This window comes from Protopterus annectens, chromosome 3.part1 (genome assembly GCF_019279795.1).
Source record: "Protopterus annectens isolate FY-2018-M chromosome 3.part1, PAN1.0, whole genome shotgun sequence".
Lineage (NCBI taxonomy): Eukaryota > Metazoa > Chordata > Ceratodontiformes > Protopteridae > Protopterus > Protopterus annectens.
In genome coordinates, this window is record NC_056732.1 from 1,646,869,390 (window position 1) to 1,646,887,903 (window position 18,514).

At 43.8% G+C, this 18,514-nt stretch overlaps 1 protein-coding gene across 1 annotated transcript in view; it reads right to left on the minus strand.

The window, feature by feature from the left end:
- KRIT1 (KRIT1 ankyrin repeat containing) overlaps window positions 1-18,514 on the minus strand; it is a 772,078-nt gene that overhangs the window by 321,430 nt on the left and 432,134 nt on the right. The window contains 1 exon segment of the mRNA XM_044066350.1: window positions 1,094-1,245. Coding sequence (XP_043922285.1) covers window positions 1,094-1,245 — 152 coding nt within the window.

Consider the following 18,514-nt stretch of genomic DNA (forward strand, 5'->3'; position numbering starts at 1 on the left):
ATGTCTGCGTAAGGTGGATTTTTTTTTTTGCAGTACCAATTACACCAATAACCTCAAAGTGATTGATCATGGCAAAAAATACTACACTTCCACTCTACGTGAAAAAGTGTGCCTCACCTTCTCAACAAAATTAAAACTCATCCAGGTATGTAGGGTTTAACACTTCAAATATCTTGGTTTATGGAGTAATACCCAACTACTTTTTCTAACAGCAAACTCCTATAAAATGCCTAAATGCTATGGATAATGTTCTTAACTTTTGGCTGGGTTGTGACTAAAAAGGGTCATGTGACCAGCTCACTTGCCCATTAACAACTGGAAAGAAAAATAGAAATGCATATAAGATGTCAAGATTCATATCCAATCAATTAGTATGCGCACAGATCCTTTAACTCTTTCTAAAACATGCTGGCAAATTGCAGAACTGGGCTCTTAACTTATAGACTCTTGTTTTTAGACCACTGTTCGCCTTATTCCAGTCTACTGTATTCAGAATTTTAAGAACTCTTTGCTTTCTTCACACAAGGCTCCAGAATATGCAACTCTGTCCCTGTTATAATTAGAATACTTCCACCTCTTTTCCTTCTTAAATGTCAAGTGGTCTTCTTCATCTAGGATATCCTAACAAAACACAAAGTACAGCTGTAACCCTGGTTTCACTTATAATCTACACAGACTCTCTGATCATGAATCTAGTCACAGTAAGGGTCATATTTTTAAGGTCTTCTGCAAGGTCACTACAGCACTGCCTCACTGGCTGCATCTGTTAAATGCTGTCAACAACAACAATTGCATCTTAATAACTTTGCCATGTATAACTTTTTCTGATGTTCTATTTGGCTTAATCACATTTGTTTAGGAGTGACAGGAACAACATCTGTATGTACTAAAATGCATTTAATTTGCATTGCATGTCATAGTTCAATTCTGAAATTAAGTCATGGTTGAAAATGGAATCATACGAGTCCAGTCTACTTACTTAATTAAATAAATAAAATAATAAAATAAGACCACAAAAATCACAACAATGAGTGGCATGTGGCATTTAACTTTTCATTAAGTCAAATATTAAATTCTCCAAAAGAATACAGACCTTCTTCTCTATTTCCAGTGGAAGCCTTACATCTCTCCGTAGGAAAAGCTGTGGGGTTTCTCGCTGGGGATCCAAACTCGTCAGCTCAGACACAATCTCAGACCAATCTCTAACATGCTGCAAGGGCTTATGATATGGTTTTAGCTGGAGGCCTAAATGGAAAAAAAATAAAATAAACACACAACACATTGCCAGCATTTGCAGATATATCCATTGCCCTTCTTTAACATCTACATCTTGTTTTGAAAAGAAGTTATGTACTCACCATAACATTCCATGTTTATTGTCCATCTCGCCCTTCATTCTTACTGTTTGGGTTCAGAGCCGATCCTCTAATCCGATTCGGCCAAATACACTAGCTCAAAGTCATTCCCTTGGCTAGTGGCTGAATAGGTATCCCATCAGGTAGTGGTGTAATTCTCAGGATCTTGTTTGCTGCTAATCATAACACTGTGTCTACATTTGTCATGAAATTTAGAGAAGCTCCTTCACTAAAAAGAAAAATCTCTCATCTAAGTCCTCTAGGTGCTCTTGGCTGGGGGAAGGTGGGAGGGTCGTAAGAATGAAGGGTGAGATGGACAACAAACATGGAACGTTATGGTGAGTACATAACTTCTTTATGTTATGTTGTCCTATCTCGCCTTCATTCTTACTGTTTGGGACAGCGTCCCTAGCACCATTTTCCAGGGTGGCTCACAGGAGTATACCTTTGAGCACAGTGGAACCAAAAGAAGGCTTGTCCCTGGAGGCCAAACCAACTTTATAATGAGTAATAAAAGTATGGGGTCTTGTCCACGTAGCAGCGGCACAAATACGGTCCATTGATAATCCAGCTAGGTAAGCAGAGGATGTTGCTAAGGCTCTAGTCGAGTGACCTCTAACTTTGAATGGTAATTTCCTGTTATTTGAGGGGTATATAAAGGTAATGCAATTTGAGAGCCAATTTGAAAGCGTAACTTTTGAAACTGGCCTGCCCTTTTTTGCTTCTGAAAAGGAGATGAACAATTGGTCTGTTTTCCTAAAATCATTAGTTCTATGCAGATAAAACCTAAGTTGTCTGTGCACATCCAATTGGTGGAGTTTGTATTCTGCCTTGTTGCTATGATTAGGAAAACAACACTAGGAGCTCAACTGATTGATTCAGATTGGTTTGAGAACAAACTTTTGGCACAAAGGATGGATTAGTTCGCAGAGATACTCTATCCTTATGGAAAATCAAGTACGGCAACTTAACTGATAAAGCTTGGAATTCCGAGACTCTTCTTGCAGATGTAATGGCTACTAGGAAAATAATTTTCCAAGAGAGAAATTTGAGATCACATGAAGATGAAGGTTCAAAGGGAGGTAAGGTTAGGTGAGTCCGAACAAAATTCAGATTACATGGTGAGAGAGGTTGTTTTGTGGGAGTTCTCAATAAACAAGTGCCTTTTAAAAATGCTTTACACAGTTTATGTGACATCAGTTTAGGAGTGTATTCACCAATGTGAAAATTAGAAATTGCAGCTAGTTGAACTCTAATTGTAGCTGCGGCAGAACCTTGCTGAAAAAGTTCTGCAAGAAATTATAAAATGTAACTAATTTGGGCAGAAAAGGGATCAATGATTCTTGCTTTTGGCCAGTAGGAGAACCTCTTACATTTACTAGAATATAACTTCCTGGTAGAAGCCTTGTGAGAAGATAACAAAATGTGTTTTACTGCTGGTGTGGTCTTAAAGCCTGACTAAGTTTGGAAGTGGAGCAGCCTTTCTGTCAAATTGACGGTTTGGAGAGCAGAATGAAGTGTTGCTGACATATAGGTCAGAAGGTCTGGAACTGGGTCCAGAACTCACAGTTTCTCCTGTAGGTGAGGCCAGAGAAAGGGGAACCAAATCTGACTAGGCCAATATGGAGCAATGAGAATCAGCCTGCTTCCCAAGGATTTTGCTTTCTGAATGACTTTTGGTATCAGGGGAAAAAAGCATACAGTAGTCCTGAGGGCCAATCGTGAACAAGTGCATCTCTCTCTGTGTTCCCCCATGGGGGGATTAGTGCAAAGTAGCTGCTGCATTTGGTATTCATGAGAGTGGCAAATAGGTCACAGCAAGGCGGGCCCCATTTTCAGAAAATCTTCTCTGCTATATTTTGGTTTAGAGACCACTTGTGAGGCATTAATATCACCCTGCTGAGTTTATCCGCTGTCACATTGGATTTCCCCAGGATATGCGTTGCTACCAGAAAACGTTGGTAAGAGATTGCCCACTGCCACACACTCAGTGCTTCTCGACAAAAGGGGTATGATCTGGTTCATGATTGTTTATGTACCAGACTACCGACATGTTGTCTGACTGGATTGCAATCGTTCCTAGTGGAAGAGAGTCCTGGATTGCTAGAAGCACTGCTCTCATCTCTAGAACACTGATGTGCAAATGGGCCTTGTGTTCTTGCCATGTGCCTTGGACTGTTCTTCCCAGATAATGCCCCCCCACCCAATCTGGGAGGCGCCCGTGGTCACTGTAGCTAAAGGTTGTTGTGGCACGAAAGGTCGTCCGATGGTCATGTGGCTGGACCGAAGCCACCATAGAAGATCTCCCTTGCATGACTGTAATTCTGATCTGGTGAGACATGGGAAGTTCTTGTAATGACCACTGAGCAAAAAGGAGCCATTGAAGAATTCTCATATGTATCCTGGCTAGAGGGACTAGGGTGACAGTTGATGCCATGATTCCTAGGACTTTCAAAATTGTTTCTGCTTTCACCTTGTTTCCGGGTAGAAGGTCAGCTATTTGTGGTCTAAGAACAGAAACTCTGTCGGGAGGTAGACGTGCCATCATGGAAATGGTATCGAGATCTGCTCTGTGCCTATGGATGTAATATGTTGACAGGGCAACAAGGCAGACTTTACTAAATTCACTTTTATGTCTGACAGCAGGTTTGTAGTGTGGTGTCTCTCGCCTGTTGAAGTAGATGCTTGGTGGTGGCAGTTAGCAGCCCGTTGTCTATGTACGGAAACACTTGGAATCCTAGATGTCTCAAGTGAGCCGTGACTACTGCTATGTATTTGGTGAACACTCTGGGGGCTGTAGTGAGACCAAAGGGCAGAACTCGAAACTAATTATGACTGGCTCCCAGCCAGAAGTGTAAATGACTCCTTGATGCTCTGTCCATTTTTATGTGGTAGTGCACATTTTGGAGATCTATTGAGCACATTCAATCGTCCTTCCCTAAAAAGGGAAGAATTGACTGCAGTGTCACCATTCGGAACTTGGACTTCTTCACAGATTCATTTAGTTTGCTGAGCTCCAATATGGGTCTCCAGTCCCCTGTTCTTTTTGGCACTACAAAGAATCCAGAGTAAGTTCTGAATTGTATTTGGTCTGCGGGGACTTTTTGGATGACTCTTTTGTCCAGCAACTTTTGAATTTCTATAGTTGCTTTTTCCCTTTGACTGGGTGGAATATCTGGGACTGTTTTGATCTGTGGGACAGGATGGCAAAAGGGAATGGAATAACCTCTGGATATTATACTTTGTACCCATGTGACTCTTGTGATATCTCGCCAGGCTTCTGGGTACAAAGTTAACTGCCCCCCCCCCAACTTCCTCCAGAGTAGAGTAGAGCAGAGCAGACGGGCCTCCTTTCAGGAGCATTGGTAGGGCCGGCCACGAAAGGAATCACGGTCACCCTGGTTTTGCGGACCCCCTCTGCCTCATGGACGACTTCTGCCATTATTGCCGCCTCCTCTGCTCTGGGAAGGGTTCACCTCATGCTTCCTGAAAAACTCCCTGGGATGTTTTTAACCACATTTTCCCACTCTTCTGACCTTTAGGGTAAGGTCTTCAAGGTACGGAAAAATGTACTTCAACGGCAGAGAAAGTTTTTCCTTCCTGCTTGCATCTGGTGAATGTGTCCTTGACTTTGGGTCCAAATAGTGAGGATCCATCAAAAGGGGTATTGACAAAGGTAGACTTGAAAGGTTCCACAAAGTTACACAAGCGCATCCAGGAGGGTTTCCTCAAGGAAACTCCTGAACTCACTGGCCTGCTTGCACCATCTGCTGCATAGGATATCAGTTTCATGTCAGAGTTAACGATGGAATTTAAGGTAGATAGCCGAGGTCACCTTTTCTGAGACCCCCGCAGCTAACGACCCTTGAGAGCATCTCCTAACTTCTTCAGGAGATCTCTTTGTAGTCTCGTAAAGTGCGTAAGGTAGTTCAGCAATCTAAGGGTAAAAGTCGCTGATGAAAAAATACGCTTCACGTATGTGTCCATCATTCGAGAGTCCTTGTTCGGTAGATGGACAGATGAGGATGTTTCAAGAAAGTTTCTTCTTGAGGCTGCTGCCACCAACATAGCATCTACAGGGATGCCTTTCATGAGAAAATATTTTTCAGATAGGGCTGATAAGAACTTATTTGGCCTCCGAGGGACTGGTTCCATATTATCTGGTGACTCCCACACCTTTCGACTAACCAACTCCGATAGCTCGTCAAAAGGTGGAGACACCCAGGAGACTGAAGGTAAAGATCCAAAGGCCTTCAGGTACACAGACTCCTTATCATAAGGGTTGATGGGTTTCCAGCTATTCAGGATTTCTAAGATATCTGTAAAGGAGTTATCTTCAGAGGATGACCGTGGGGACCCTTCTGACTCCTCGAGGTCAGTGTCAGAGGTGACAGACTCGTCAGGGGCTTCCTCTTGCATGTTCTCTTTCAAGGAGCCTCCTCAGAAGGATATTCTGGGGAAGGTCTCGGAAGAGTGGGGTTCACCTAAAGGGGTTCTTTGAGGCTCTGAATCTCTGCTGTCCTGTGGATGGCGTGGTGCAGAGACAGAAGCTGGTGCCTTGAGGGGTAAGAATACCAGTATCCTTGTGTAGAGCTGTAGGTGGGGACAGCACACTCCTCATCAGCCTGAAAGCAGATCACCCCAGCTCCGAGGAAACAGAGGAAGTCCCCGGCTCCACGGAGACCGGCTCTGAGGCTGATGTAAGAGCAGAGCTCAGCCAAACCGAAGCTCCGAGAGGTAAACTTGGAACCAAAGAAACTCGGGTCCGAGTGTCCCCCCTCCCCCCCCCAGAGCCGACTGGAGAACTTCGGCCCATAGACACCCTGGACAGCACTGAGTGTCGGAGCAGGGATCGGTTCCTAAATCTCCTGGACGGGTGTTGGAACCAAAGAGTCCACAGCAAGTGGTATCTGGCATTCCATCTCTGAAGATCCAGCTTGGCTCGGAGGAGGAATAGTTGTGGATGTAATAGTCTTGGATGGCTCCAAAACCAGTTGGGTCAGAGCAGAAAACAATTTAGCCAGTGCTGGCAACTTCAAATGTCTGAGCACCACCCTGTCCTCATTATCGTCCGACAAGCTCCTAGAGGACCTGGAGGAGAGGGGGTTGTTGAGTGAGATCACTGCAATATGAGAGATCTCAAGCAGGGGAGACCAGTACTAGTTCAGGAGACCAGCTCTGAAAGGTAGTTTCTTTCGGCTCCAAAGGCCGTGGAGCCGAAGGACTTGACTTGTCCAATTCAATGATCTCTCTCTGTTCCAAGGGCTGTGAAGCCTAGGAGATTTGTGTTTCTGAAGTTTTGGCCAATTTTTGAGATGGCTCTGAATGAGCTGAAGAAGTGGAAGAGGAAGATGGTCTTTTTGTAGACAAGCCACCTTTAGAGGAAGGAGACTTATTTGTAGAAGCAGTACTCTGTAAAGCTTCATCAAACGGAGGTTTCAGGAGTCCTTTGAGAATTAGCTTGTTCCTTCTTTCCTGTAAGACACAGGAGCTGAAAGAGTGACAGAAAGTACATTTCTCTTGGAGATGAATGGCCCCCAAACAATAAACACAAATATTATGCCCATCAGTAATTGACATCTTTTGTGAACACTTCTGGCACTTTTTAAAGCCTGAACGCTTAGGTTCCTTCTCTCTGCTTTCCTTAGACATCATAAAAAAGTACAGTTCTATACACTTACCATAAACGTAGATGTTCGAGTGTATTCACTGTTGCAGTCATCACATTTGGGTTACTTGTCTGCAGGTAGCCCTCAGTCAGCCTGAATACCAGAGTCTTCGGATTTCTGCGTCGGATGCTGTCGCTTCTTCCATGACATCAGGTCGTGAGGGGTATACAGAAAAATTTGATGGGAAAAGGGAAACGGCCTTGCATCTAAATGACGGCCAACAAGCAACAAACACAGTAGCAAGATTAAATTGCACACGCAAAACTACAGTAGAGAAAAAAATATCTATATCACTAAAGCTACACTAATAATTACAACAAAAATCAAGAAAAATATAAAGTCTTAAACAAACTTAGCCATGGCCATGGAGAGAGCATCCGAACTAGTAACGTGGTAAACGAGATCTGGAGAATTACACCACTGCATGATGGGATACCTATTCAGCCAAGAGCCAAGTGAAAGACTTCGAGCTAGTGTATTCGGCTGAGTCAGAGCCGAGGATCGTCTTGGAACCCTAACAGTAAGAATGAAGGCGAGATACGACAACATAATATCAAAAATTTTCTGCATTCCCCTTAGCTGACATCTCAACTTGCTAGTCTATCAAGATGAATCATTCATTCATTCATGTACTTATTTTACATTTATTAGCTGTGAAATGAACTAGTCCAAGGACCCTTTTCAGACATAACACAGACAAGAGGCAAGTTAACAAAGTAAAAGAATATACAAATTGTATAATAAAGCTGGTTATCAGATAAACATAACAGTGGTACTATATCTACTTTATGCATGAACTCATCAATTTGCTACAAGGCAACAGTTTCATACAGGAGAGCATCCACCGTTTCTGCGGATGATTGCCTTATAAAATATGTCTTTTTTTTTTTCTTTCAAGAACAAGCAGCAAGACGCTCTCTCTCTCTCTCTATATATATATATATATATATATATATATATATATATATATATATATATATCTATATATATATATATATATCTATATCTATATATATATATCTGTGTGTGTGTGTGTGTGTGAAAAGGTCTCAGTAAAGAAGCATCCTATGTTGCAGCTGTACTAACGAGGTAGAGGCATAAAATCCCTAATTATGGCCTAGGGGACCAGAACTTAATTACTCGCAGGGGAGGATGGGTATGCCCATTCTGGGAGGAGAAATGTGCTGGACGGATTCTCTTATGGAGTGCTATTGGAAGCCAAGGCTTGAAGATGATCACAATGCAGGCCATTTGGGTAACTGAAGAACAGCAGCAGCTGCTGCAGCCAAGAAGGCATGCCCACAAACTATACCTCATGGCTTGCTCAGTACACCAGTGACAGAAATATCAGCAATGTCGTTGGAGCATTTCCTATCCTGCTCCCCAGTACTGATAGATGCAAACCCTAGAACCTGTGCATATAACTGGAGACTCTGTGCACAGGTTCTCTCCTCCAAGTGTAGGTCATACCGGGAAGCCTGCTAAGGTATGGGAACTGCAGATGCAGGAGCTACAGGCAGAAATAAGACAATGTCTAATGTCAGGAGATGTGAGATATAAAGGATCCCATGCCCCATGCTTGAATCATTCCCCATGCACGTAAAAGTAGCACCAGTACAACACAATGTGTCCTAAGAGTATCCAGCTTGAAATGTTTGAGCAAGAGTCAGTCAGGCACCTCCTTACATTACCCTCGTCTTAAAATTTAGTGTGCTCAAACAAGCCAACTCAAAAGAAAGGCAATGACACAGAAGCTGCAACTATTACAAGCGTCATCCAAATGAAACATTTCTGGCTTACTGACAGTTTTCATATACAATATAAATGGAGCATTGGGTACAAAAAGACAGCATCACGTCATATCCCTATCATACAAAATCATCATCATTTTGTGTAGCTCACATGTAAAAAACCAAGAAACTACATAAACTATGAACCTAGAAAAAGTACAGATGTTCTTCATTCCACATTGCTGCAGTCCAAACTATTGGGTAGTCCGCTGTCCAGTCGGCCCGAATACCAAAGTACTGGCCGTCAGGGCGCATTAGACTGACGTCAGTGTACTAATGCGCATGACCGACGTCATATCCTCAGTCTTTTTTGCCACATGGTCCGATGCAGAAGCAATTTTCAGGTTGGTGAAAGTTTCTGAAGTCAGAGTTTCAGACGAATCAAAGTTGGCTAAGTACCCGCTGGGGAATATTTTGGTTTTTCTTGCCTCAGTATTTAACCGGATGTCAGAAAAAGTGAATAACTGTATTTCTTGTGGGAAACAGATACCTCATAGGGATTACCATACTTTGTGTATACCTTGTTTAGGGCCTGAGCACGACGTTGTTGGATGCGCTCTTGTGCTAGATTTAACAAACGCACTATTAAGAGAAGGTTAGACTGTGCCAGGTTAGTTTTGGGAAGCGTTGTAATTATAAAATGCCGTCGGATGCTCCGATGCCCGCTTGACAAAAAGCGCAAGGACAAAGCAGCAAAGCCTAGAGTGGAAGAACCGACAGTCCCAGGCGTCGGTTCTTTAGAAGGCTCACTCAGTGGAGCCGGAGGTTCTGCCAGGAGTTTCTTTGGAGTCTCAGGAGAGACTTTACTGTTACAGGATGTTTCCTCTCAGGAAGTAGGCCAGGCTGAGGGGCTTCTCAGGTGGCTGTTCTTCCCTCTCTTCCTAAGGTGGTTAGAGCCTCCCCTTCTGTTTCCAAGGCTTCCTTGAGAGGCAGGCCAAGTTTAGCTTCAGTGGGGTTTCTCCTAGTGCTTCAGGGTCTTTACCTAAGAAACATATGCTTAAAATGGCAGAGGATTTGATTACTATGATTAGAGGTTCTATGCCCCCTCCTGATAAGAGGCCTAGGGTGGAACCTGAGTTTGAGAGTTTTGAGCAATGTTCGAGGCTTCTGAGTCTTGGCTGAAGACTTGCAGGAGTATCCTCCTTATTCTGATTCTGATGTGGATGATTCTACTCCTTCAGCTTCTCCTCCTGAGGATTTTTCATTTTCAGAGACTCTGCATTCCATGAGGGAGCATTTTAAATGGGAAGGTCAAGATTTCTCTGATTCCAGGAAGAGGCTTAGGAATTCTTGTTTTACCCCAGCATAGGCCTTTAGCTATACCTCCTGTTCTGAATGTGGTGGAAGATGTTTTGCAGAGGCTTCCCTGAATCCTGATTCTTTGCCTCCTGCACCAGTTAAACCGGATAGGTACTATAGGGTGCCTGAAGCTCATAAGTATCTTTTTAAGAGTCCTAGGCAGACCCGAAACTGTCTCTCAGGGGCCTAAAGGTGTGAAGGCCTCTGTTGTTAAAAATCCTGTTCCTCCTGATAAAGAGGCAAGGGCTTTGGATAGATGGGGAAAGAAAGTGTATACTTCTTCCACTTTAGCCATGAGGGCTTGAATTGTCAGTTTCACATGTTAAAATATCAGAATTATCTCCTTTCACAATTGAAATCTAAGGTGGATGCTTTGGCAGAAGGTATTGAGTGTAAAGAGTTGCAGGATTTAGTTCATGTGTCTGAACAGGTGGGTAAACATTCCTTGCAGTGTGGTTTTGATGCTGTGCAGGCCTCCTCGAGGGTGGCTGCCACTGGTTCTGTTCTTCGTAGGCACGCCTGGTTGAGAGATCAGAATTTAGCTGAGCATGTTAAAACAAGGATTTTGGATGCTCCTTTACAGTCTGATGTGTTGTTTGGTTTGTGGAAGCAGTTTTAAAAGAAATGGAGGACAAGGCTAAGTCTATGCAAACTGTTAAGGATTTTTGCAGGTGCAGCCTCCAAGTTTAGTAGAAATTGGCCTACTAAGGGATGGACTTATCCTGCTTATGATTCCCAGTCTAGGGGTAGGTCTAGACGTGGTAGGGGCAGAGCTCAAGGTTCTTTTAGGCCTAGGACAGGGAGTTCCCTTGCTCAGACTTCTGGTGAGGGCAGGGGTCAGTCCTTTCGTAAGCAGACCCAATGACCTGCCTTTTCAGCTGCCAGTACATTCTCGCCTGGCAGCACCTTTGGGAGGAAGGCTGTCTCTTTTCAAAGAAAATTGGGATTTAATTACCCAAGACAGATGGGTTCTGGATATCATTCACCACGGTTACAGGTTTTATTTCCATACCTTGCCTCCTTTCAAAGGCATGCCAGACATTCCTCCTCTACAAAGAACAGAGGCTCACAAGCAAATTTCTCTGTTGCTCCAAATAGGGGCATTCAGCCAGTTCCTGTGCCAGAAAGGGCCTAGGATTTTATTCTCGCCTGTTCCTAGTACCAAAGAAGGGGAACACGTGGAGACCAATTTTGGATTTATCTATCCTCAACACTTATCTGGACATTCCCAAGTTCAAAATGTTGACGTTACAACAGCTTTTACCTCTGCTGGGCAAAGATCACTGGATGGTAACTTTAGATCTCAAGGAAGCTTACCTTCATGTGCCTATAAGACTAAGTTGCAGGAAGTATCTGCGAGCTGGAAATACTCATTATCAGTTCTCTGCATTGCCCTTTGGCTTATCTACTCAGAGTATTCACAAAGGTTCTGGCTCCAGTGATAGCTTACTTCAGGCTAAAAGGAATTCAAATCTATCCTTACTTGGACGACTGCCTGATTCTGGCTCAAGAAAAGGAAGACCTTCTACAGCATTTGGAATATGTCATAGCAGTGCTAAGATGCCTAGGGTATTCTGTGAACGAAATAAAGTCCAGTCTAGTACCCTCTCAAGACATGTGCTTTCTGGGTGTGAGACTGAATACAGCAGCCCAGATGGCCTTTTTAACCCCGGACAAACAAAAGAATCTTTCCAGTTACTTCCATCAACTATCTCTTCAGTCCGGCTGACTGCAAGGACAGTCCTTCAAGCCTTAGGGTTCATGGCATCTTGTATTCTGGTGCTTCCCAATGCCAAACTGCATATGAGGAAGCTGCAATGGTATCTCAAAAATGTATGGACACAGCACTGCCAGGATTTGGACACTGTCATTCAAATAATACCTTGCATTCAAAGGAATTTTTGTGGTGGGCTCAGGAATGTCACCTAAACAAGGGACTCTCTGTGACCCGGCCAGAGGCGAGTCAGATTCTAACGACAGATGCCTCAGACATTGCTTGGGGAGCTCATCTAAATGGAAAGTGGATACAAGACAAGTGGCCTGCCAGACTACAGCATCTACATATCAACATGAAAGAGATGTTAGCAGTCCAGTTTGCATTAATGGCTTTCAAGGAGTTACTTCTTCCAGGACAGGTGTTGATTCTAACAGACAACACAACTGTCATGTGGTACATCAACAAACAAGGGGAACACATTCTTACCCATTGTGCAGGCAAGCAATGATTTTATGGGAGACTGCTCAGCTTGCAACTGACTCTTCAGGCAAGGTTTCTGCCGGAGCACAGAACTCCTTAGCAGATGTGTTAAGCAGACAAATCATGGATCCCCAGTGGAAACTGGATCTTCATGTATTTCAAAATTGACAGTGTCATGGGGAACTCCAGACATAGATCTGTTCGCTTCTCCACTAAACCACCAGCTGCCAAAGTTTTGCACAAAGAGGTTTCATCACACAGCTTGGAAAGTGGATGCTCTTTCTTTCAGTTGGAAAAATCTTCATGTGTATGCTTTTCCACCTCTGCCTCTTCTCCCAAAGGTGCTTCTAAAGGTCAGACAAGACAAGCCAAGGATGATTTTAATAGCTCCAGATTGGCCTCGGCAGCACTGGTACCCATTACTGAGGAGTCTGGTAAGGAAGCCTCCATGGCCTTTACCCTTGATTCCACACCTGTTGTCTCAGAGGGACGGTCACCTGCTCAATGTCAAGCTTCACTCTTCATTTAACAGCCTGGCATATTCTGTTTTGAAAGACAGCAGGTCTCAACTTCCTCAACAAGTTTTAAATGTGATTATGGAAGCCAGAAGACCTAGTACAAGGAAAGTGTACGCAGAAAAATGGAAGAGATTTTTATTTTGGAGTGCAGCAAACAATTTGGAGATTTCTGAGCCTAATTTGAGTGTGGCTCTTCAATATCTTACTGAGTTATTGGACAAAGGTTTGTCTTTCTCTTCCATTAAGATTCATGCTGCAGCAATTTCAGCTCACTATGATTGTGACCCACCATTGTTTATCCTTTGTTCAAGCAATTTCTTAGAGGGGCAAGAATATAAGACCCCCACGAGAGCTCCTACTCCTGCTTGGGATCTCAATTTTGTGTTGGAGAAACTTACTCTACAACCTTTTGAGCCTACTGCTGAATTGAAATACTTGTCATGGAAGACTGCTTTTTGTTGGCCATTACTTCTGCAAGAAGGGTTTCTGAGTTGCAGGCCCTTATGGCGGTAGAGCCTTTTTGATTTTTCATAAGGATAGGGTATCTTTACGTACTAATCCTTTCTTTATGCCTAAGGTGGTTTCTAGTGTGGCTTTAAACCAAACTATTCATTTGCCTACTTTTATGCAGATCCCCAAAATAAAGGGAAAAGATTTTGCACACTTTAGATGTACACAGGCAATTGCGTTATTATTTGAGCAGGACTAAGGATTTTAGGCAGTCTCAGCAGTTGTTTGTTTCTTTTGCTTTGAGTTCGAGGGCAAGCCTGTGTCAAAACAAACTATTTCTAGGTGGATTGGGTTTTGCATTGCATTTTGTTATTCCCATCTTGGCAAGGAGATTCCAGCTGGGATTAGGCCTCATTCCACTAGGGCTACTGCCACTTCAACAGCATTTCTAAGGGGTGGCAACTAAGGATATTTTGGAGGCAGCTACTTGGAGTTCAGTGCATACTTTCTCTAAGCATTATCACCTTCCTCTCTACTCTAAGTCTAGGGCTGGTTTTGCCACAGCTATTTTGCAAGGCATGTTGTCAGTTCCTGCTTCCTTATGATTTGCCAGCCTCCCTTACCTCTGCTTTGGGATTCTACCCAATAGTTAGGACTGCAGCAATGTGGAATGAAGAACATAGTACAGTTTTGTACCTACCATAAATGTAGATGTTCGAGGATCCACATTGGTGCAGTCCAATTTACCCTCCTTCCCCTCTGTGTTTAGGGGTGGTTGTGTAGGTGAGGTTTTATTCTGGTCATTTTGTATATATTGTACATATTTTTGGTGCAGGTATGTTTGGAGTTTTTGGTTTTGGCCTCATCTTTTCAGGGTCTTCTGACATCTGGGGCAAGAAAAGACTGAGGATATGACGTCGGTCATGCGCATTAGTACCCTGACGTACTGACGCCAGTCTATCGCGCCCTGACATATACTTTGGTATTCGGGCCGACTGGACAGCGGACTACCCAATAGTTAGGACTGCAGCAATGTGGATCCTCGAACATCTACATTTATGGTAGGTACAAAACTGTACTTTTTGTACCTACCATAAATGTAGATGTCCGATAGGAATGCATCTGCAGTCCTTACAAATGGGTTGTCCTGTCGTCAGGCAGCCCTTCGGTCGGCCGGATTCCAAAGTCTGGGTCTGGCTTCGGTTGGTGTCGGGCTTCACCCGACGTCATAGCTGCAGTTCTTCGGGTATAAAGGCATCAGCCGATGCATTTTCCTCAGTGTTTCTTGCCCCAGATGCCAGGTGCCCTCTTGGATGGCTAAATTTGGATAAATGCCAATGTTTCCAAATAGTAGAGAGCAAACACATAAAATAAGCATGTATGTACATATATACCAACAAATACACCATAATAGATCCCCCCCCAAGCTAGCTGAAGGATGGCAAATACCCTAGGAGTACCACAGAGGGGAAGGTGGGTGGGTAATCCTGACTGCAGATGCATTCCTATCGGACATCTACATTTATGGTAGGTACAAAACTGTACTATGTCCTTCAAGGATGCATCTGCAGTCCTTACAAATGGGTAGAATACCATAGCTAAACTAGGGGAGGAGGAACAAAGGAAAGATTATGGTGTAGTTAAGATCCCTTGCAAAACAGCAGTGGCAAAGCCTGCTCGGGATCTAGAGTATAAAGGTAAATTGTAATGCTTGGCAAATGTATGCACGGAGGTCCAAGTAGCAGCCTCTATAATGTCCTTGGTAGCCACTCCTCGTAAGAAAGCTGTGGTAGTGGCTGTAGCCCTTGTGGAGTGAGGCCTGATGTTCTCTGGAGCTTTCTTTCCATGGTAGGAGTAACAAAATCTAATGCAATTTCCTATCCATTTGGAGATTGTTTTGAAATTGGTTTTCCTTCCTTTCCTGTTGCATATGCTACCAGAAGCTGGTCAGTTTTTCTATTGGACTTGGTCCTGTCCAGGTAGTAGCGTAATTGTCTATGTACATCCAAGGTATGCAACAGTCTTTCTCCCCTGTTCTGAGGGTTGGGGAAGAATGTAGGTAGGTGGATAGCCTGATTTAAAGACACTCTGGATACCACCTTAGGCATAAATGTAGGATTTGTTCTCATGGACACTCTATCTTGATGAAAGATCAGGAAGGGTTGCACTGCCATTAATGCCTGTAGTTCAGAGACCCTTCTTGCTGAGGTGATTGCCAGCAGGAAAGCAGTCTTCCAGGATAAGTATTGTAATTCTGCTGTTGCTGCTGGTTCCAATGGGGGAAGTGTCAATTTTTCTAGCACAAAGTTCAAGTCCCATGCTGGCAATGGTGGTTTCCTGGGAGGTTTTACATTTTTAATTCCTCTCAGAAACTGAGCAGAGGATGTGAGAAGACAGGAGGATCCAAGCTGTATTCTGCTGAAATGGCTGATGCATGTATCTTGATGGAAGAATAGGACAGGCCTGTATGGAAGAGCTCTGCCAAGTACTCCAGGATGTTGGGTATGTTTGCCAGTGCCACATCTTCTCCCTTTGCAGTACTCCAAATGAGATATCTTTTCCATTTTGCTGCATAATTCCTTCTTGTTGAAGGTGTACGAGCCTCAAGGATTATGCCTTTAACCCTTTGGGATTGATTTGGGTTAATTGTTCTTATGTAATGTTCCAGGCAGTTAGCTGCAGAGTTTTCAGGTTTGGATGCAGGATGTTGTAGTTGTTCTGTGTTAACAGCAATGGGATCAGAGGTAGTGCCCATATTTGTTCGCGAGACAAGCTCCTCAGCAATGGGTACCAATGTTGCCTTGGCCAGTCTGGAGCTATCAGAATGATCCTTGGACGTTCCTCTTTGATCTTCAAAAGCACCTTGTGCATCAAAGGAAGTGGTGGGAATGCGTATGCTGTCAGGTTCTTCCAACTGAAAGATAGGGAGTCCACCTTCCAAGCAAGTGGGTGGTACGTCCTTGTGCAGAATCTCTTTAGCTGGTGATTGAGTGGGGATGCAAATAAGTCTATTTTTGGTAATCCCCATTCTCTTGTGATGGCTTTGAAGATGTCCGGATGCAGCATCCATTCGTGGGCATTCGTTGTAGTTCTGCTTAGTATATCTGCTAGAATGTTTTCTTTTCCCGGTACAAAAATAGCTTGTAACTGAATGTTGTAGCTCAGAGCCACATCCCATAGGTCCAGTGCCAGCCGGCATAGAGGGTATGAATGTGCGCCTCCCTGTTTGTTGATGTATCACATAACTGTGGTGTTGTCTGTCCTTATCATCAACTGACCTTTTTGGAGAAATGGTCTGAATGACTGGATTGCCAATTTTACTGCCAGCATTTCCTTTAGATTTATGTGCAGGCGCAGCTGGTCTTGAGTCCATAAGCCTTGTATGCACTTGTCCAGCATGTGTGCCCCCCAACCGAGGTCTGATGCATCTGTCGTGATGGTTTGGCTTGGTTGACTGTTGCAGAAGGGCAATCCTGTGTTTGATTGACAGGCCTGAGCCCACCATAGGAACTCTTGCTTCAGGCATGGGATTATTGGAATTTTGGTTTCTAGGCTGTGCTTGTGTTGAGACCACAAATTCTTTAGGTACCACTGTAGTTTTCTCATATGCAGCCTGGCATGAGGGACCAGAATTATGCAGGATGCCATGAAGCCTAGGGCTTGCAGTACTTTCCTTGCAGTTAGATGGTTCTGCTTTGTTAATGCCAAGAAGTAGAGAGGTAGTTGCTCTTTCTTTTCTGCAGTTAGGAATGCCATTTGTTTTGATGTGTCCAGCTCTGCACCCAGAAAGGTTATTCTTTGGGATGGAATCAGCCTTGACTTTTTTATATTGACTGTATATCCCAGGGCTTGTAGCAGGTAAATGACTCTTTGTAAGTCTTCTGTTAGCTTGCTTTTGTTGTCCACTTCTATCAGGCAGTCGTCCAGGTAGGGGTAAATTTGGATTCCCTGAAGTCTGCAATGTGTGATTACTGATGCCAGGCATTTCGTGAACACTCTGGGCGCAGTAGATAAGCCAAAGGGCAATGCTGAGAATTGATAATGCTCTGATCCTGCAAGAAATCTGAGGTATCTTCTGCAATTTGGTCGTATGGGGACATGCAGGTATGCCTCCTTGAGATCTAGAGTTACCAGCCAAGACTCCTTGCCCAGCATGGGAAGGAGCTGCTGTAGAGTCAGCATTTTGAATTTTGGAACTATGAGGAATGTGTTTAAAGCGGACAGGTCCAGAATAGGCCGCCATTTGCCCTCTTTTCTTGGTACCAGGAAGAGTCTGGAGTAAAATCCCTTTCCTTGTTCCATAGATGGTACTTTTTCCACAGCTCTCATTTTTAATAATTGAGATATTTGCTTTAGAGCTTCTGCCCTTTGAGTAGGTGGCAGGTTTGGCATTCCTCTCTTTGCTGGTAGAGTATGGAAATGGAACCTGTAACCCTGGTCTATAGTTTGCAAAATCCATTTTTCCCTTGTGATGCAGTGCCAGTTCTTTGAAAATAATGTCAGCTTTCCGCCTAAGGGTGCTTCCAGTTGTTCCCTGGTAGGCGGTGCCACAGCCAAGTCACTGTGATTGTGTTGTTGCAGTGGTGGTGGCTGCGTCTGTGCCTCGCTGGTTGTTACCTTGCCACTGGCGTCCCCTGTAGGCACCCCTAGATTGGTTTCTGCCTCTTGAACGCCTATTTCTGCCTCTCTGTGTCTTAGAGGAGTCCGGAAAGGACCAGTTCTTGGAGGGCCAGTTCCTGCTAAACCTTGGAGGTTGAACCTGTAAGAAATCTTTCACTGTTTGTACAGATTTCGCCTTCTCTTCCATCTTTTTTAGTACCTGCTGTGCAGGGGAACCAAATAAATTGACTTTGTCCATGGGAGCATCTAAAAGCTTTGATTTGACATGGTCAGGTAATGCCTGCTCTTTCAATCATGCATGTCTCCTGATAACTGTGCCAGTCATGGCTGATCTAAAGGAAGCCTCCAGTGCATCACAGCCACATTTTAAAGAATGGTTACTAACCTGCTGTATGTTATGTACCATTTCCTGAACATATTTCTTATCTAAAGATTCTTCAGAGGACAGCTTTTTAGTTAACTGGTCTAGCATAAACTCTTGATATTAAATCATATGAAATTGGCAGTTCAAAGCCCTAGCTGACAAAGTAGCAGAGGTGTAAACTTTTTTACCCCAACGCTCTAAGGACCTGGATTCCCTTTCAGAGGGGAGGGGGTTTTTAGTAGATGCAGTTGC